General features: G+C 32.3%; 1 protein-coding gene across 1 annotated transcript; it reads left to right on the forward strand.

Moving 5' to 3' along the window:
- The first annotated feature begins 3,927 nt into the window (after positions 1–3,927).
- On the forward strand, positions 3,928–21,422 carry LOC145735380 (acyl-CoA Delta-9 desaturase-like). Its single transcript, XM_081989259.1, has 5 exons — positions 3,928–4,086; positions 14,442–14,670; positions 19,505–19,635; positions 20,490–20,877; positions 20,928–21,422. Exons 2-5 carry the CDS (start codon positions 14,454–14,456, stop codon positions 21,263–21,265), a joined length of 1,074 nt encoding a protein of 357 aa, XP_081845385.1. The 5' UTR covers positions 3,928–4,086; positions 14,442–14,453; the 3' UTR covers positions 21,266–21,422.
- The last annotated feature ends 635 nt before the right edge of the window (positions 21,423–22,057 follow it).

Genomic DNA, 22,057 nt, shown 5'->3' on the forward strand with positions numbered 1-22,057 from the left:
TTATATTTTCAGTAGTATTAAAGCATGGAGAGCAGTCTAATTCAATCAATCGATATATGCAAATATAGGTACAATTTTATAAGTCAAAAACATACATTTGGAAAAACGCATCTCCGTCTCCGGTCAGTCTGAAGAGTTCTTCTCCAGCAGTCCAGTTTCCATTATAGTTCTCAGAAGGGAATGTTTTGCCCCACATCTGGTGTCCTACATACGCCACCTTTCTACATTTTACTGCTTCTTAAAACCTCGTCGTTGGTCATTCTTTGCAGTCTCTAGGGAAGTTTCAGAATCCGCATCTTAAATGAAATCATTCGTAGTCGGAAGGAAGCCTTACAAAATAGTGGCTTCATTGCACGGAATGTTGAATCCTCTATCCTTTTAATTTCTATGTCAGAATCAAGGTTATCTGTTATTAGAGAGTCTACTTATTTCAAATTTGAAACTCTATCTGTTCCCATTCAGCTCCAGTGGGTCGTTTGGTTTTCTTTGTATTTATGTTTAGTCTTATTACCCTGCTGGCGTTCGTAACACTGTTTAAAAGTTGTTGGAGTTCCGTATCATCTGCATATCTCAAGTTTTTGATAGGAAGTCTATTGATCTTAATACCAACGTCCAACTTTTCATTATAATATAATAAATTGTCACGGATTATGACAGTCACAATGTCTGAAATATAGTCGCCCCATGGCGACAGTTGTCATCAATCCAGAAAAGTGCAACTCTGCAGTTATATAAATCAGAGAAGAGGCATTAAGGGTGTTATTAATGAAAAGGATACTCAGAACAACAAAACTATCTCTGAAGCACTCCCCATACTTTAGCCACCAGAAGGTAGAGAAGACCAGGAGAAACAACCTTCAACCACGAATAATATATGTTTGGACTTAGCCTATACTGGTCACCCGAGTGGTATGCTCTTTCCCAGTCAGCTTTGGCGTCATTATAAATACCCAGAAACAGGATCGGTATTTGTATCTACAGTGGTTGATCTCACACTAAAGATCAGAGTTTGATCCTTCTATCGAAGATCGGCAACATATAAGGCAAGTTCTTCTCTGTCTTGGGTCTTTTTCAGCAAAGTGTTTGAACTGAAGACTGTCCAATCAGACTGTCAGATCCAAAAATGTTGCTTGTGCATAAGTTTTATTCTCAAACTTCTTCTTTCTTCTTGAAATAGGCTTTCAGCCTGTTTTTCCAGCTTTAAGGAGTTCCTTGCGACGTCGACATTCAGCTATCCCTCCACCTCTTTGGTGGTCTGCCTGGCGGTCTTCTAGAGTGTGGTTTTCCGTCTCTCGCAATTTTGGCAATTCTATTGTCTTCCATTCTGTTAATGTGTTGATTCCACTCTCGCCGTCTCTGTCTCGTCAGTCTTCATTGTCCTGTAGGATTCGTCTTATTTCTTGGTTGGGTATTCTGTCACGAGGCGTGTGTCCCGTGAACTTCGGAGTGTTTTCATCTGCCGTTCTGGTTATGCTTCTGCTGGTGTCTTGTGGATTGTGAAGATTTGTGGATATCATTTATTATATTTTTAACAATCCATTAAAATAGTCATTAAATGTATATTTGAGAGTCTACTTTGCCAGTCCCTAGCAGGAAGAAATTTGACTTTTTTAACATCTCATACAGCCCTATTTTTGTTGCTACAAAAATGTATGTTGTGAGTCACAAGATATCAAAGTTTTTGATAAAGTTGTTATGTGACCAAGTATTGGAGGACGTTACAGCTATTTTGACAGACTGGCACATGTCACTTACATTAAGTTTTTCCTTCCTTGTTGGAATCATTGATTTCCTATATGTGTAGTTTTTAAATATCTATATCTGTATAGTGGACTGATTAAGGTTAAAAGTTACATACTTCGTGTTGTAATTAAAGCAGTTACGCACTGTTTTCTTATTAGAGTATCTATTTGATCTTCTTGGTCGCCAGGAAGATCAAAGTAAAGCGCAGGAAGACCACAGAGAAGCTAGCTTGATGACAGAAAAAAAAACAAACAGGGAACAGGTGGTTTCAAACGGCGCTTGATAGGACAGCATGGAGAAAAGCCTACGTCCAGGAGTGGACAATATGTGGCTGATAAAGAAGAAGAAGAAGAACCCAAAAATCGTCTGTAGACTATAAATTGATGCAGCAAAGCATAACAGAACACTTTAGTTTAACCAATCAAATTTATTTTCCTGAAAAGACTGTCATTTTGTAGTTCATTTTGATTGGTGAGATATAATTGTGTGTTGCGTGAATCTACAGGTTTCACCTACGAGGCTAAAACTGAATTTATGCATTGGCTTAACACAACATTTATTAATATGTTCCATAAGAAAAGCTTGACAAAATTGACTAATGTTAAAAGAGAAAATGTTTATTATCAGTTCACCTTTAACCTTATGTGCTAAAATGAAACCTGTTATTACATAGACATTAGAAAACATTAGTATCATTTATAAAACAAAATACATCAAAAACTATTCTGCTTCATACGTTAATTTACGTTTGTGGTAGGAAATCGAAAAGATTCATAAACAAACTAGTAATTCAGTTCGTAACTATTAGTTTTTTTAAAAACTAATTTTTAGCAGCCCGTTTGTCTAACATTATAGTAACTAAGCTGCTAAGCTCTACTTAAAACATATTACCCAAAGAAAAAGTTTAAATAGTATATTTCAAATTTGAGGTAAAATATTAAATATACATTTACTATTTAAATTGACAATAACATGATTTTTGACGGTGTTTTAAACGAATAGCGTCTCATTGATTCGCCCTGTATTGCTTCAAACAATAAGTAAGTAAATTTTTTTATTTAATTAAGGTGACGAGTATACGATCGAAAAAACTGCAAACAATAGGTTCGATTTAACTTACAATTGAATATACAAAAAAAAATCAAAATGCAAAATAAAAATAGAAAAACAAATTAAAACATTTCCGTAGCTAAATGAGACAAACACTTACAATTAAAATGTTGCTTAATTAAAGTAACTTCTTTTCAACATTCAATTTTTTTGTTATTTTGAAGTCGTAATTTAATTTAAGGTATTGTCAAACCTTAAGTTGTCTCATATTTGTAAAATTTGATTTACATATTTTATTTAATTTTTACAGTTTCTAATTGTTATTGTTATACTAGTTTAATTTGCACTCAACTTTCTATTATTTGCCTTCTTATAAAATGTGCATAGAGTTACTCTTTTCCTTCATTATCACATTGTTAATAAAACCAAAAAAGAAAATGTTCTAAAATTATCTCAGCTCTTAAAGGCACTGAGTTAAAATTCAATAAATTGTATAATTATTTATTCTGTCTATTTCATCCTTAATAAATAAAATGTATGCAATATATGCTTAAAAGCTACTAATCATGTTTAATACAAATCAACTAAGCTCATATCACTTTAAAATTAACTGTATTCTACAAAGTACTCTCCAATCAATAAAACAATAGGTATTTATCGATTTCATCAAATCTACCACGTTCTATAAAATAAAAAATGGGCTATATTTCCACAATAGAATATTGTAATCAATTGGACAAAATAGAACAGTTAAAGAATGAATTATTCAATTAAATTGACCCCTTAAAACCAGTTTCATGCATATTAGGCTATTCTCCTATTGTTTAATTTGTGTTTTTTTTAATCCAAGTTGTTGCATAATAATTTTAAGAAAAACAGTCAGTTTTACTTTCGCTTCTTCCCGTGTAATAAACCGTGCAAATTCTCACGTATAAGCCAGCTTGACCTTAGCCCTTTCCAAAGATATAGAAAAGGAAATTTTTTAAATATTTTTCCACGAAACCAAATCGTTTCCGAACGAGAATTATTCAAAGACAATCGCTATCTCTCACGCATCCCAAATCAAACCGTATTAAAGTACATGCATGGCATAAGCATGGCATGCTTGCGCAACCAATCAGCATGAAATTTGCATGCGACCACTATCAGCTTATAAGTATATGAGACTGGCAAATTTAGCAATTTTACTAGTTGAGTTGACCAGTGCGATTAGGTCGTTTTTAGAGTGGGTTCCGCGAAAATCGAGTCGATGGAACAGCACTAATATCAATTAAAAAAACGAGGTGAAATAAGGTAAGTGTTAGCTTAATTCTTATATAAAATTTTGAGAAGAAAACTAAAAAAAAGTTATTTTAAAAACGAGGTTTGCAAAAACATTATCAGTTTGGTTGTAGTAAGATAATTCAAAGCACTTTAAGTTTGTTTGTTTCATAAAAGTGACTATTTAAATACTTGAAAATGATTTTTAAAGGTGTTATCCACTTAAACTGCTACTTTTTTCAGATACTGTTTATTCAAAACGCAAAATTTCAAAAATGGGGTCATTTTCACTAATTAGAGATATCTTGTTTTAAATTTAGTAATTTCTTAATACTCTTTTGTCGAAAGCAAAAACAAAATTGCGCTTCAAGGTTTTTCAAACGCACAATTCCTAAAAGTAACGCATTAAAAACGTCAACAACTTTACTACCTAAAAAAGTTAATTAAATTAAATTTATTGAATAAAGGTTTATTTGTATGGTTAAACATTTGATTTTCGTTTTATATGCTTTATAAAATGGGTAAATTTGAGTGTAATTTTGCTAATCCTATTTGGTTCCGCAAAAAAACAAGTTAAGTGAAATCAACTCTATTTTTGTAACTCGTATTTTTGAAAATTTCGAATTTCAAAATATATTTTATTGTGGATATGTTGGGTATTTTTCGAAAAATATGTTAACCTCCAATCAACTTTTATGCGTCGTTGAATAGCCCGCTCTATTATCTATCCATGGAGGTATAAAAGTGATAGATCAGTGTGTCAAAAAGCCAAGTTAAAACAAATAGTGTCAAATGTGCGCTTGCAAAACATGCTTGACTTATCGGCCAAACTTCACCACCAATCAACCAACTTTTATACGTCGATGGAAAGCTCGTTTTTTTGACATCTACAGGGTGGTCCAGTTTTAAGTGTCGATAATTCACCATTCGATAGTCCAGCAAAAAATAAGTTGACATGCATTATGTCATTTTCCTGAAAACCGTTTCCTAAGGAAGACAGAACTCCAGTTTAAAAAAATAGTTTTTTTTTGCTATAACTGTCAGAACTGAAATTTTTTAGACTATAAGTAGTGTAAAACTGATTGTCGAGTGTCTGAAACTGGATTTCAAACACGAAAAACAGTCATTTTTTACTACTAAAAGTCTAGAATTCACTGGTAACAGTTCAAATTAAATTTTCGGACTATTTCAATTGTAAAAAATTGTGTTCAAGACTAATATCGTAGCATTTAGCGTACTGAACTGTCTGAAACTTAAATTTTACTATATTCACTAATATAAATAGTTTGAAACTCGATTTTTCAGTGTTACAACACTAAAAACAGTCCGAATTACTTAGAAATGCTCCAATTTGTTGCACCGATGAGTGTAGAAGTCAATTTAATAGTGAAGAGATTTGAAATGACGTTTTCAAGACTAATGGACACTGTACAAACTGGCCTGATAAGTCAAAACCTTGTGAAGATCGAGAAGAGCCTTAAAACTCTATTTTTCAGGCTAAAATCAGCCTTAAAGCACTAAAAAAGTCTAGATTTGTAAGAAATGGTCGAATTTTCGAAGTGTCTAAAAGTCTATTTAATAGTGACAAAGCTTGAAATGGCTTTGAAAAAGCATTTTTAAGCTTATGTATAATGGTAAAATTGTTTTTTTAAGTCTGCTATGTCAAAAACTGGTCTTAGATAAGATATTCTTGATTTTTCAAGCTGAAAGCAGTTTAAAAAACCCTAAAAATAGTCCAGAATTTTAAGAAAATGAAAAGCAAAGTAAAGAAGCTTGAAAAGTTAGTCTTCAAGTTAATTTTTATGAATCTAATGTCAATATCCTGTATTTAAAACTATTTTCAATACTAACGTATTGAAGTGTGTTTTCAAATTTTGAAAACTTCAAATGCAAATTTTCTGATGTCACTTTTCGTTGGTTCAGAGTCACAAGTTTTTTGTGTCTAATAAGTCAATTTTCAAAGTTTAAATGTGCGAGTTTATAGTCAAAAATTCTAGAGAAAGTAATTTTTCATGTCTACAAGTCAATTTTGAATACTAAAGTTCTTCAACTTACCTGAAAACTATGACCACTGGCTACAAAGACAGTTTTTAAGCCTCTCAAGTCAATTTTCACTGATTCCAAGACAACTTTTAAGTTGGGTTGGGTTGGTATTGGGTCTTTGAACGTAATTATTCAATTATCTCGTAAACGAAGTTTCAAATCAGAATTTTATAAGAAGTAGACTAACCTACTTATTTTTTCAAACTGAACAAGAAAAGTAAAAAAAGTGTAATTTTTGAAAAATATCTAGTGATGTAGGAAATAAGGCCGAAAATGAAAAGAATCTTTCTGTATCTATGCCACTGGATAGTTTTGATAAACGTCATTAGGAGTATTAATTTCATAAGTACTTGTTCCAAATTTGATCAAAATTGCTCCAACTAGCAGTTATGACAAGAAACTGATTTTTTTAACTGAATTTTAAACGACAGTATTTTCCTTAGGAAGCATTTTTCAGGAAAATGACATAATGCATGTCAACTTATTTTTTGATGTGCTATCGAATGGTAAATTATTGGCATTTACAACTGGACCACCCTGTATAGACAAAATGTTAAAACAAAATGTCTCAAATAATGAGACTTATTCAAGGAAAATGGTTTCAGGGAAATGGAGTTTCTGGCCTCCAAAATAGATTTTGTGGAATATGTCCTAACCTAGTACAGATACGCAAAATAGAGCAACAACATCACATTAATAATCTTGTTATAGCTACTAAGTATGAATAGTGTTTGGTATACTTTTTTTTAGTACTTTATACAACTTTACTACTGTTTTTATTGCCTAAATTAAAGACCTAAAATGGCGATTATTGCATACAAAAACAAAGAAGTTGAAAGAGGTATTAGCTTTTATGTCTATTTTTATATTACTTTATTTCATCATTTTAAAAATTATAGTAAGATTTTTCTAGTAAATAATATTTTTTAATGAACAAATGAATTGAAGATGATTTCTCTGTACAAAATTTAACTGGAAGCATAAAGGTCTTGGAACTAAAGAGATACAAGCAGCAAGCATTTAAAGCAAAAACACATTTTTATTGTCACTTTTTCAAAATATTGCCCTGGCACTTTAATATGCTACTCTAAACAATTTTTTTCGCTAAATTCATGAATATATGACATTTTTAAGTTTTGAAAAATGTTAGAATTTGTTTCAGATTAGTCAATTCATTTCCCTTATTAAGTATTCACGTTTAGACAATTTTAAATTATTGAACAAACAAATTCAAAAATGTATTTCGGAACAAGAAAACTAATCAAAAACAAACAATTTTATAAATAATTTTTAACAAAACTTGTCTTTTAATCTCGAGTAGTTATTGTACCTACTTTGATGCACTTGTCGAGATAAGATTTTAATTTATTTTGGAACTGTGACGTCAAAGTATTGTTGCTTTATTTCGCATTTTCTTATAAAAACACTAAATTGATTGCATTTTGTTTATGCGGAAAATTAATAATCGGTTACATTGTTACGTCATCCTATTATTGTCTGATTTTACTCATACACAATTATTCTCGAGTGAGTAAAACAGGTTTATTCTGGAATTCGACTGTTTTTGATATTGATTAAGTGTTACTTATGTGTTTCAGTTCAGAACATCTGGTTTTTTGGCACGATTTTTCTGTCAGGGTGATTGTCCAGTTTTGTTAGTTATTTTACTCAAGAACCGGACTTTTGAATAGACTGAACTAGAATTTAGAATAGAATCACCCTGTATTGTATTTTTTATTACTTTTATTACCTACCAAAACAATGGAATTATTTGACTAATATTGACGTTTAGTGTCAACTGGCCCTCGGTCTCAAAAGCGCATTGAATTAGTGCAGTCAAATATAGTGTGTCTCTTACAATTTAAGTTTTTACAACTGTCTAAGCCTTGATTTAGCAAATTTTCCACGATTTATCACATTTTAAAAATCACGTGACTGAATTTGACAGGTGTCAACTATCTTTTACAGTGTTCCTAGCTCAGAATTACTTTATCAACGTCACGTGAATTAAAACTACGTAAACGTAATTTACAAGTGTAGTTTCAGCTTTTTACTATAAGTTTGATTAGCCAATTTTCACAGCCTGAACTATTTTTATGGTCACGTGACTGTTTTGACAGGTGTCAACTAGCTTTTACATTGTTACTAGCTCAGAATTGCTTTATCAACGTCACGTGAAGTAAAACTACGTAAACGTAATTTACAAGTGTAGTTTCAGCTTTGTATAACTGTCTATCAGTTTAACTTTTAGCCAATTTTCACAGCCTGAACTATTTTTAGGGTCACGTGACTATTTTGACAGGTATTACCTAGCTTTTACAGTATTACTAGCTCAGAATTGCTTTATCAACATCACGTGAAGTAAAACTACGTAAACGTAGTTTACAAGTGTAGTTTCAGCTTTTACAACTGTCTATCAGTTTGATGTAGCTAATTTTCGCAGCCTGAACTATTTTTATGGTCACGTGACTGTTTTGACAGGTGTCAACTAGCTTTTACAGTGTTACTAGCTTAGAATTGCTTTATCAACGTCACGTGAAGTAAAACTACGTGAACGTATAGTTTACAAGTGTAGTTTCAGCTTTTTACAACTGTCTATAAGTTTGATTTAGCCAATTTTCACATCCTGAACTATTTTTTATGATCACGTGATAGTCAGTCACGTGACATGTCTCTTTCCATTGTATAAATTTAGTTTAAAATTTTCTTTAAATCTTTTTTTTTAATATCTAGTGTTAACTTTTACTTCATTTTGAATGGTCAAAATTCAGCAATTATCATACACTTTTAGATGATTTACAGCTAAACAAACACATAACTTTCATAAAAACATTTTTCACTTTGGGCCACCGTGTTTCTTATACAGGATGTCAAAATTTGAACCAGTTGTTTACTTTGAAGAACTCTCTAACTTGTACTTCTATGGTTCAAGCCTAGAAACTGATTTTTTGTATTTTTTACTTTAGTAATATAATTTTTGTTGGTAAAATTGTTTTGGTTTTTCAAAGATCAAAATTGTAAAATTATCAATTTTAAGTTAATAAGCTAAAAACGTTTTTAAATCTAAAACTAAAATAAACAGTATAATCACGTAGGTCAAAGAAAAGTCAAAATTATTATAAACATTTAAAATTATGTAACACTTATTTTTATTTCTGCTTGAGTTTTGATTATTTAAAAATAAACAAATATCCAATTTATGTAATAACCTCTATAATGGCATATTTTTTATACTTTTTTAAACTAAATTTAATGTCGTTATTAATAATTTCTGGCAATAAACAAAGTTGCAGGTTTGATTGATTTTATTACTTTTGATACAAATAATATCATTTCTATTGCCATGAAATGAGTTATGTTATTACAACTTTTGTACCAGTTCGAATAACTTTACAAAACTTTGCTACCTAGTAGAGACAGCAGGTAGTAATTTTAATCAATTTTCGTAATAATACACTAAAACTAATAATAGTAGATATTCAAACTTTCCAATTATTGCCAAGTACCTTTTACATAATAAACTTTGACTTTGAGACCATTTCACAATTATTTTAAAAACTATGGGTATCAACATGAGAGGTTTTTGATGTAAAACACGTACAAAGTAGGTGTGAATACATTAAAAAAATAATAATTTTGTACAATGCACTTAATGGTGTTAATAACTATTTAATTCCTCATTTTGGTTGCACATTACGTATTTTTTCACTATTAATACAAATTTTAAATTGCGTTCCCACAAACTTGAAAAAAAACAACTCCTAAGATAATTTACATACAATACCGTTGAGTATTCGTTATTTTTAACGAATAAACCGTTCATTTGTTTTTGTTTTGGTATATAAATTAAAAGCAAAATACAAAACAGCGATAAGGTGCGCTTACATCATTTAGTCACTTGGTGATTTGTCTGAAGAAATGGTGCGAGCGTGACGATAACATGACAACCATTCTTTTATCTGTTCATATACACCAGCTTAATGAATGGTACTTTTCTCATTGTCGGATGATATTACGGTTATTTGAAGGTCAAAACTAAATTTGCATACCTAATATAACATTTATAACATCACGCGATTAGTTTGTTTATAAGACTGGATTGGTCCGTGCTTATCTACCAATCACTAGTAGTTTAATAATAGAGATAAAAGAAAGTGAACAATTTTATAATGATGAAATATTAGATTGCTTAGTAAAAAGAATAATTTAATTAAAAGAAGATAATGAAAACAAGGAAAGTTTAAAAAAAAACATATATAGCAGAAAAGATACTTTTGTTATTTATGAAGTTTTTCAAATTCTTGAAATGCACCAAATATAGAAAGATATTAAGAGTGAAGTTGTCATTAATTTTAAATTAAAGGGAACGACAACTCCACATTCCAGTGCAATCGTACTTTTTGGTTTTAATTTCTAATAACTTGAATAAAATAAATTTAGATAAATTATAACAGAAAAGCTGTTGTTAAGGAGAGCTTTAGGTAAATACTCCCAAACTAACAGAAAAATGGGAATTTGTAAGTTCAGATATAGTTTCAGATTTTCTCGAAGTGCAAAAAGTTTAAAATGTAGCTTTTTCTACTTTCTTTCCAATCCTGTTAACCACAAAAACCATAGTTGCCATGTTGCCAAATGTACAAAACTACTACTACTAGTTTTCACATATGTTGTCTTGGTTTTGGCATAGCAAGTGGAATATGTTCATAGCTCGGTTATTTTTAGGATTTCAGAGACCGCAAAAACGCCAAAATATTCTATTTTTTTCCCTCTTTCCAACCCTACCAAACACAAAAAGCAGAGTTGTTAAATGTACAAAAGGTCCTTAAAAATGAAGTTTCCACATATAGTGTTTAGCCACAGCAATAGGAATGGCCATAACTCAGTTATTTTTAGGGTCCCAACAGGCGCAAAAAAAATCAAAATGTTCTTTTTTCAGTCCTATTTCCAACCCTATTATCCATGAAAAGCATAGTTGCCCAATGTACAAAAATTCCCTAAAAATGCAGTTACCACATATGTTGTCTTGGTTTTGGCATACAAAGTGGAATATGTTCATAACTCGGTTATTTTTAGGAATTCAGAGATCGAAAAAACGCCAAAATATTCTATTTTCTGCCCTCTTTCCAACCCTACCAAACACGAAAAGCAGAGTTGTCAAATGTAGAAAAGGTCCATAAAAATGCAGTTTCCACTTATGTTGTCTTGGTTTTGGCATAGCAAGTGGAATATGTTTATAACTCGGTTATTTTTAGGATTTCAGAAACCGCAAAAGCGCCAAAATATTGTATTTTCTTCCCTCTTTCCAACCCTACCAAACACGAAAAGCAGAGTTGTCAAATGTAGAAAAGGTCCATAAAAATGCAGTTTCCACTTATGTTGTTTTGGTTTTCGCATAGCAAGTGGAATATGTTCATAACTCGGTTATTTTTAGGAATTCAGAGACCGCAAAAACGCCAAAATATTCTATTTTCTGCCCTCTTTCCAAGCATACTAAACACGAAAAGCAGAGTTGCCAAATGTACAAAAGGTCCTTAAAAATGCAGTTTTCACATATAGTGTTTAGCCACAGCAATAGGAATGGCTATAACTCAGTTATTTTTAGGGTCTCAACATGCGCAAAATAATCAAAATGTTCTTTTTTCAGTCCTATTTCCAACCCTATTAACCATGAAAAGCATAGTTGTCAAATGTACAAAAGGTCCTTAAAAATGAAGTTTCCACACATGGAGTTTAGCCACAGCAATACAAATATGGCTATAACTCAGTTATGTTTAGGGTCCCAACAGGCGCAAAAAAATCGAAATGCTCTTTTTTCAGTCCTATTTCCAACCCTACCAAACACGAAAAGCAGAGTTGCCAAATGTACAAAAGGTCCTTAAAAATGCAGTTTCCACATATAGTGTTTAGCCACAGCAATAGGAATGGCCATAACTCAGTTATTTTTAGGGTCCCAACAGGCGCAAAAAAATCAAAATGTTCTTTTTTCAGTCCTATTTCCAACCCAATTAACCATGAAAAGCATAGTTGTCAAATGTATAAAAGGTCCTTAAAAATGAAGTGTCCACATATGGTGTTTAGCCACAGCAATAGGAATGGCCATAACTCAGTTATTTTTAGGGTCCCAACAGGCACAAAAAAATCAAAATGTTCTTTTTTCAGTCCTATTTCCAACCCTATAAACCATGAAAAGCATAGTTGCCAAATGTACAAAAGGTCCTTGAAAATGCAGTTTCTATACATGGTATTTAGCCACAGCAATACAAATATGGCCATAACTCAGTTATGTTTAGGGTCCCAACAGGCGCAAAAAAATCAAAATGCTCTTTTTTCAGTCCTATTTCCAACCCTATTAACCATGAAAAGCATAGTTGCCAAATGTACGAAAAGTCCTTAAAAATTTAGATTCCACAAATTATGTTGTCTTGGTTTTGGCATACCAAGTGGAATATGTTCATAACTCGGTTATTTTTAGGAATTCAGAGACCGCAAAAATATTCTATTTTCTGCCCTCTTTCCAACCCTACCAAACGCGAAAAGCAGAGTTGCCAAATGTACAAAAGACCCATAAAAATGCAGTTTCCACATATGTTCTTTTTGCTTAGCAAGAGAAATATGGCCATAACTCGGTTATTTTTAGGGTCAAAACAAGCGCAAAAAACTGAAACTGTTTCTTTTTCCGCTCTTTTTCCAACTAACAGGGTTGGAAAACGAAAAACATAGTTGCCAAATGTAAGAAAAGTGATTAAAAATGCATTTTTTACGTGTTTTGGCATAGCAAGAGAAATTTGGTCTTAACTTGGGTATTTTTAAGATTTCAGTGACAGCAAAAATCTGAAAATGTAGCTTCTTCTGCCCTTTCTACAACTCTGTAAACCACGAAAATCACAGTTGCCAAATGTACGAAGATTCCTTAGAAAATCCAGCTTCTACATATGTTGTTTTGGCATAACAAGAGGAATATAACTCGGTTATTTTTAGCATTTCAGTTCAAAACACTCAAATTGTGGCTTTTTCTGCTTTCTCTCCAAACCTCTCAACCGCAAAAAGCATAGTTGCCAATTGTACGAAAAACGCTTGAAAATGCAGTTTTCACATAATATGCACTTTTGGCATAGCAAAAAGTATTTGGTCATTTTTAAGATTTCAGTGACCAGAAATAACTCAAAATATGTAGCATTTTCTGATATTTCCAACCCTGTCAACCGCGAAAAGCACAGTTGCCAAATGTCCAAAGGCTCCTTAAAAATGCAGCTTCCACATATGTTGTTTTGGCATAGCAAGAGAAATTTGGTCGTAACTTAGTTATTTTTAAGATTTCGGAAAAGCTTAAAATGTAGCCTTTTCTGTCCTCTCTTCAACCCTACCAAACACGAAAATCAGAGTTGCCAGATTTGTTCCTTAATAAATAATTAAAATGCAACTTCTACATAATAAGATTCTTTTGGCATAGAGGAATATGGTCATAACTCGGTTACTTCTTTCTGTACTTTGTCCAACATAGTTAAGCGCCAAAATGGCTTAATAAAATAAGCTAAACCAGTTTGAGTGAAATAACCGTCAGTAAAGATGTTTGCTCTTAAGCAAAGTAAAATTGGATGAACCAACAATGTAATAGAAAGGTAAATGTTTTGAATGTGACAAATAAAAAAGCAAACCTCAAATTTAAAACCTTTAACCTTTCTATTACATTAGTACGTTCTTCTATTTCTTTTTTGCAATAGAAATCGATTTGATGCTTTAAGAATGTTAATGCATAATGCATAATGCCAAAAATACTAACATTCTGTTTGTTCAAACCGAATAAACAGTTTTTTTTTAAATTTTCATATAATCAACTCAATTAAGGAAAAAAAGGACTATTAACCTTAAGGTCAGTTTTAGCATTCATATACGACAAACTGAATAAAGTTTAGGAACTAGAAGGTTTAATGCAACTTTTTCCCAGTAACCTCGTTTTTTTACATTTATGGGATATTATACACTGACGTCACTAAATCAGAAATTATTCTACATCAATGTTAATTATATTATTAATAAACCTATCACTATTCAGCATGCTTGACACAAAGTAATATATTAATGTAGTATTGTTCATATTCCGGCAAGTCTCGGTGGTGTTACACAATGCAATTTTTCTTCTTAATCGTCTTCAGAAAGCAATAGTGATTAGTTTCAGTATACTAAACACTCAATTCTAGTCGTTTCACGTTGACCTTGATCTTGTAGTAAATTATTGCAATTTGCTAATATAATTATTGTGCACGAATAGTCGAGTAAACGAGTCTTTTGTAAGAACAATAGACAGGGTGGAATTGTATGTAACTTGTGTTTTTGGTGTTTTTCAGACCGTATTAGCCATGGCACCGAACGTACGTGCCTCGCCCACTGGAGTTCTCCATGAAAACGACGAAGAAATCAGCGCTCAGCTTCTTCCAGCTACCGACGACAAACCGGCACCTAGAAAAATTCAATTGGTTTGGAGAAATATTATCATCTTCGTCTATTTGCATATCGTTGCCGCTTATGGAGTTTACCTGATGTTTACCTCAGCAAAAATATTAACCACTATCTTTTGTAAGTAATATGCAGTTTTTTTCACTTTAGTGTTTAATGTGCAGATTTTTTTTAATTGGTATAACGGTAATTTTACAACTTCAGTCCATTTAGTTTTCTTGATTCTCAACGTACTAAAAATGTCAGATTTATGTATACAGGGTGGTCCAGTTTTAAGTGTCAATAATTCACTATTTGATAGCCAATCAAAAAATAAGTTGACTTGCATTGTGTTATTTTTCTGAAAAACGTTTCCTAAGGAAAATACAGTCCTCCAAATTTCCATTTAAAAAATCGTTTTATAGTTTAAAACTGAACATCCAAGACTTGTGAAAGTCCAAATTTGTACTGAATAGTCTAAAAACTTTTTTACTATTAGGAATGGTCTTATGATTCGCTTTCTCAGGCTGCCATCCTGGTTGAGTGTCTGAAACTGGCATTCAAGAACTAAAAAAAGTCCGGAAATCAAGACAAAGATTGTATTGTGCATGAAACTCATTTTTTACTACTAAAAATAGTATAAAAGTTGACTTTTAATGTTAGAACGGACCTTACTAGGACTAAAGAGAGTCCAAAAGTATATTTTCAAGACTTTAATTGGTGTACAACTCAATTTTCTTCAACTTTCAACAAGTCAAGAAGTAAATTAAATTTTCGGGCTATTTTATTTCTAAAAATTAGTTCTCAAAACTATTATTGTAGCATTTGGTACCAAAATTTTTTACTTTTATTACTGAAGAAACTTGACTTTTGGAAATAGTCTTAAACTCGATTTTTTAGTCTTAAAAAGCACTAAAAACAGTCTGAATTTGTTAGAGATGCTACAATTTATTGCACCTATGAGTGTAGAAGTCAATTTAATAGTGAAGAAGCTTGAAATAACATGTTCAAGACTATGGTCAGTGGACAAACTGGCTTTTAGGCTTGATAAGTCAAAAACTTTGTAAAGATAGTCTTGAAACTCGATTTGGGGCACTGAAAACAACCTTAAAACACTAAAAACAGTCTAGTTTATTAAGAAATACCCGAATTTTTAGCACTGAGGTGTCTAGAAGTTGATTTAATAGTGACAAAGCTTGGAATGCTATTTTAAGTCTATGAAGAATGTAAAAATTGTTTTTTAAGTTTGCTATGTCAATAACTTGGTGAAGATAGTCTTGAAACTCGATTTTCCAAGCTGAAAGCAGTTATGAAGCACTAAAAATAGTCCAGAATTCGAAGAAAATGAAAAGCAAAGTAAAAAGCACGAAAAGTTCGTTTTCAAGACAATTTTCATGAATCTAATGTTAATGTCCTGCATCTAAGACTAAAATATTGAAATTTGTCTTCAAATTATGAAAACTTACTTCAAATGCAAATTTTAAGCTTCTGTTCAGTCACATTTTGGGGTTCAAGTCCATTTTTAAGGTTTAAATGTATGAATTTGTAGTAACAAATTCTTGAAAAAGTAGTTTTTATGTCTAAAGTCAATTTTTAGTATTAAAGTCTCTCGATTTGCATGAAAACTGGTTACAAACACAATTTTTAAGCTTCTGAAATTTTTATCTTTTCTAATTCAATTTTCAAAACTAAAGTCTTTTAGTTTGTCTGGAAACTATGAAAACTGGCTACAATAATATTTTTTAAACTTCTTAAGTAAATTTTCCGTTTCCAAGACAATTTTTAAGTTGGGTTAGGTTAGTTTTGGGTCTTTGACCGTAATAACGTGTAATAAAGTGCTTGTTCCAAATTTGATCAATATTGCTCCAACGGTCTGACAGTTATGACAAAAAAAACAATTTTTTAAACAGAAATTTGAAGGACTGTATTTTTTTTAGGAAACACTTTTCAGGAAAATGATATAATGTATTCATGATATAATGAATATTTTTTAATTGGCTATGGATTGGTGAATTATTGACATTTTAAAACTGGACCACCCTGTACATAGTGGGCCAAGTTGGTAATGCAGGTCTGAGAGAAATGTTTATCTCAAAGATATATACAGGGTGTCCCAAATGTACGTTTTCTACGTTAAAAAAGATTGCTAATTTGTTATATGTATAAATTGTAGTCAAATACTCCTTCGTTCGGAAAATACAAGATTGAAGAATAAAACACTAAAAAACGGTTGAAGATATTTTGAAGAAACTTTGTAGACTATCATTGGCGTTATTTGTAAAGAAAAAAGTGCTATGCCACTGGTTTCTCATACAATTAGTTTAAGGGGGTTTAAGGTACTAGGGGTTTTTATTACTATTTTTTGAAATTCGACATCTCGGTAACATGAAGAGCAAGAGAGGCCAGTTTTGGCTCATTTTGTAGTATTTTTTATCCTCTTTCTAAATGTGAAATCTATAAGAGTTCAAATAAAAAAGGTTACAATCATTCAAAACATAAAAAAATGCTGTTTTTGCAAAAATTGCAATTTTTTTGTTTTGCTTCAGGTGGGTTCCAATGCACAGCAAAGGGCATATTAATACCAAAGGACCTTAAATTAGGTGAAATAAGTACAAAAAAAGCATTTTAAATTTTTTCATTTTTCAAAAAAAATTTAAAAATTATTAATAGGGGTTTTTTTACTACTTTTTGAAATTCGATATCTCGGTAACATGACGAGCTAGAGAGGCCAGTTTTGGCTCATTCTCAATCACACATCTCAATTTAGCCTCAAACAAACTTTTATTTTGTTTTTTTTTTAAACGTACAATTTTTGAGTAAAAGATAAAAGTTCACGTTCATGATCATTGGAAAATCAAAATTCGGTAAATAATAATGTCATTGTTAATTAGATTTTTGAAAAATATGTTTTATTTATGACAGTTAATGTCTGCAAAGTCTCCTAAAAATATCTTTAGCCCTTTTGGAAGAATAGGCACCCTAAACACTCACCCTGTATATAGGGTAAGATAAGTTTTAGAAAAAATTTATGTAAAGTTATGTTATTTTTAGTTGTTTGGTTGTTTGCTGTTAAAGTCACAGTAAAAGACGTGGTGACATGAAATTTTGAAAAAATGCTATTAAAGTAAAAATTGCATGTCTTGTGTTTAGTGTCACTTCTAAAGATTTTCAGGCAAAAAATGCGCTTTATACGTCCATAAGGTTAATTTTTTTTTATTAATGTCCGTTTCCCCAACATTGCCTAAGTTGAGTTTAAGGACAGCTTAGATAAGTTTAGTGTCATTTGTATCTGATCTGTCACATTCAAACCTCAACTAAACTTAAGTTGTACTTAAAAGTGAAACACTTTTTAACGAGATTAACCCTATTTTGCACCCCTTTTAGGCCTAGCTTAAATAAAGTTTGGTTCAGACTGTAATACAGATGGAAAAACTCACAGTCTGGACTACCCTTAACTTAAGCAAGGCAATTAAGACGGTGTAAATGGGGGTAAAGTAAGAAATATCTGTTTGTACCTCCACGAATTAACAGTTTGACACTTCTGACAACCAGTTAAACACTTAACCACTCGTTAAACTGTCAATTTCATGTTTAAACTGTCAAAATTAGCATCATGAAGGTATAAAATCTTTTTTTGTGTCTACTGACACTTCTACAGGTATCCAACAAAATGAAGGTATAATTTTTTTGGGTCTAATGATACTTCTAAAGCCAAGAGAATATTGCGCTTTATACCTCCATGAAGCCAATTTTGACAATAGTGACAGTAACACAGTTCGTTGGGGGTAAAAAGCCATTTAAAGTTTCTAAAAGTAGCAATACAAAAAAAGAGCAGAGGCTCAAGAGAACAAAACTCAAAAACATATATGCGTTACCAATTTGACCCAGTTTATGAATGTGTGAGGTTTATGTATGTTATAACTGACCTATAAATATTTAATTAATCCAAACAACGTCAGGCTTTACGTAGTTTTTTCGAATTTTTACGATTATAGATTCTAAATAGGTATGCACATAATTTTTTTACAAAATTTAAAAAAATTGAACATTGAAATCGATGCTGGAGAGTGAATCTGTTTCAAAATACTATTATAATAGCTAATCACTGCTTGGATCCGAAAAAAAGTATGCAAAACTACATTGTTCAAAACGCCCAAGTTATTGACCATTGGACGGTAAGTGATTACCTTCTACAGAAGGCAATAGTTTGTGCTGTTATCACTTTGTGCTTTGCTACACCTAACCTTGGCAACCTTGTAGAGCACTTGAAACGTTAGCAGTGGACTAGTTTTGAACCTAACCCTACAAATACAAAAGTCAACCTAACCACAATTGGGACGTCAACGTCGTAAACCATGTCAAATGTCAGAATTATACATCCAATAGCAACGCTCAAAGTTAGCTACGTCACGCTGCCGTACTGCCCGCGAAATAATCAATTTGAATCTAATCAAGAAGTGTGATTTTGTGTGTGGTTGAAATTTGAAAAACATTTCCTTTTTGCCAAACTTTGTCAGTTACTTAAGCAATTGTTTTAGACACATTACTTTGATAAATTCTAATTATTTCCTTTACTCTGAAAAACATTATTTTCTTCAAAAAAGAAATAGTTTTCTGACCAATGCACTTTGCTTCAATGAAGACGAAAAGGGTGGTAAATTCATTCGGTGATGTTTCTACGAGACTTTTATAACTTTTTGAAGATCTTAAATTATCAGGAAGCGCCATAATTACTGTCCATGTGTGTCGTTTTCTTCGCGAATTCTGCACTAGAGGTATTTTCAAAAAAATGAAGCTTTTTGCAGTCCCTAGCAAAAGCATGACTTTATATACTTTAGGTATCATATAACCTTCTTATGTCACAAATGCTTTTTCATCGGTTGTATAAGCTAGTGCCTTATTTTTTATCATCATCATCATTTCACAACAATAATTGACAATTTAAGTTGTTGAAAATTGTTATTTTCTGTTTCAGCTATTTTTATGTACCAACTTGGTGGTTTTGGAGTGACGGCTGGCGCCCACAGACTTTGGTCTCACAGATCCTACAAAGCCAAATGGCCTTTGAGACTGTTTCTGGCCTTTTGCAACACTCTGGCTTTTGAGGTAAGCAAACTCAATTAAAATACCCAAACATATCAATTTTGCTATCGTGATAAGAATTTTAAATTGGACTAGAGGTGAAGCGTAGATCGAGTTTTACCATAAACGATCAGCGGATATCGATATTTAACTGTCGTCATAAAGAGTGTGTGGTGCATATTAATTGCACTCAAATTGATTTAATTTAAAATTATCACACGAACGATTGGGGTGTCCTGTTTATGTTGCCTTTGTGAAGATAAATATACGATTTACGAAAATGTTTGAACTATTACCTTCTTACCATAACAGCAACCAGCAAAGATAGACTTGTAGGGTAACGTAACGTTTAGATAATAATTTAATTGTTGCTGCGAGAAAGCTGCCAAGAAGATTAAGCTTGAAGATACGGCTAAAGATGCCAAGACGAAAATTGGATGAAGGAAGCTAGAAGAAAGTGTACTTTGTGTACAAGTGGTTGATGATTTCAGTAATAACAGACTGGTGAAGATGTGGTAGAGAAAGAAGCAACACAAGATGTACCTGAAGTACAAAGTATTTTTCAAAAAGGCTGAGGGAGACAACAACACAAAAGTTTCTCCTGTCAATCAGAAAAATATCAGAATCTGGGCATGTCTGCTAGTCTCTAATTGATGAAGCTAACAGGCATATTCCAGGATTTATGGATGACATTCTCTTTTCTTCGTGTCATGATATTTGTCCCAATTCTGAATAATGTGGTTACAACAAACAAAGAAAAACACACCTTCATCCACGCAAATAGTTTATATTTTTACATGTACAGCAAAATTTGTAATATCCTGTTTAAAAAATTTCAATTCTTATGTCTACTTTATCTAAATCAAATTTTTTTCCAGAATTCTGTTATCGAATGGTCCAGAGATCATCGAGTCCATCACAAATACTCCGAAACCGATGCCGATCCACATAACGCTAAACGTGGTTTCTTTTTCTCGCATATGGGTTGGCTTTTGTGCAGAAAACACCCCGACGTCATCGAACAGGGAAAGAAATTGGACATTTCCGATTTGTATGCCGATCCCATAATCAGATTCCAGCATAAATACTACCTCATCCTCATGCCTTTGATTTGCTTTGTGCTGCCCGTTCCAATTCCAGTTTTGTTGTGGAACGAAACGTGGGTCAACTCCTTCTGCCTTAACGTCTTCAGGTACATTTTCACCCTTCACGCCTCCTGGTTGGTGAACTCGGCAGCTCACATGTGGGGTGACAGACCGTATGACAAGTGAGTACCTTTAGACTTCCACAAGAACAGTGAAATTAACTTACTGTTTAATTCATAAATCCTTCGGAGAATTTGATGGTTTCGGTATTGGCTCTTGGCGAAGGATGGCATAACTACCATCACACATTCCCATGGGACTACAAAGCGGCCGAGTTGGGACAATACTCGGTGAACTTCTCCACAGCTTTGATCGACTTTATGGCGAAAATTGGATGGGCTTACGATCTTAAATCAGTTTCGGAAGATATGGTCAAAAAACGAGTGCACAGAACTGGGGATGGTAGCCATGGAGTGTGGGGATGGGGCGACAAGGACCAACCCAAAGAAGATTATAAGGATGCCACTATTACCTACCGTCAAACTGAAGATGTCACCAAGTCCGATTAAACGAGAAATATAAAATGTAGTTTAGGATTGTGTCTGAGTTACATAGTAAAAGGCTGTTAATTTAATTTGTATATTTGTTAGATTTTGTTAGTGAGATAAAATTCTTAAGTACAAAAATGTTAGTAAAACATTAAAAAGTTAGTCTCTATTATCCGTCTCCCAGGCTTTTCTCTAATAATCATTAACCGAAGAGCATCATCGTTATCCACATCCACTGCTTTATGCAGGATTCAGGATTGACCTAGTATAAGGGAATTAATAAGTCCTTTTTAATTTTGGAATAAAGAAATCGAAACAGGACGTCTTGGGGATTACGAATATTGACTGGAAAGCCTTTTTGTTTAACCTTTTGTTAACTTAAATCTAGTTTGGACATACATATATTTTTCAAATTGTCCGGCAAACGAGTTGATCTTTGTCTTTTTTTTCTGTGTTCCTGGCCCACCATTTTAGTATTCTCTTAGTCCATTTATTATAAAACCTTCTTAGATAATTTAACCAACCTTATTGACACTTTCCATTACATTAGTAACTTTAGTTCTTCCTTTCGTATTTTATCCCACAACATCAATAGTAATATCGATCTCGCCAGGATTCGTCAAGTTGTTCCTCTCTTTGAGACAAATTATTAGTACCTGATATAATTAATCTAATTTGATATTTCAGGCAACTCAGTCTGCCAAAAACAGTCAAGTTCAACAAGTCTTCTTCTTCTTTCATCAGCCTATCGTGGTCCACTTCTGGACATAGGCCTCCTCTTCAGTCTGCCATGATTCCCTGTCGTGTGCCATC

Source organism: Ips typographus, linkage group LG1 (assembly GCF_016097725.1).
Source record: "Ips typographus isolate SLU linkage group LG1, UJ_Ityp_2.0, whole genome shotgun sequence".
In the NCBI taxonomy this organism is placed as follows: Eukaryota; Metazoa; Arthropoda; class Insecta; order Coleoptera; family Curculionidae; genus Ips; species Ips typographus.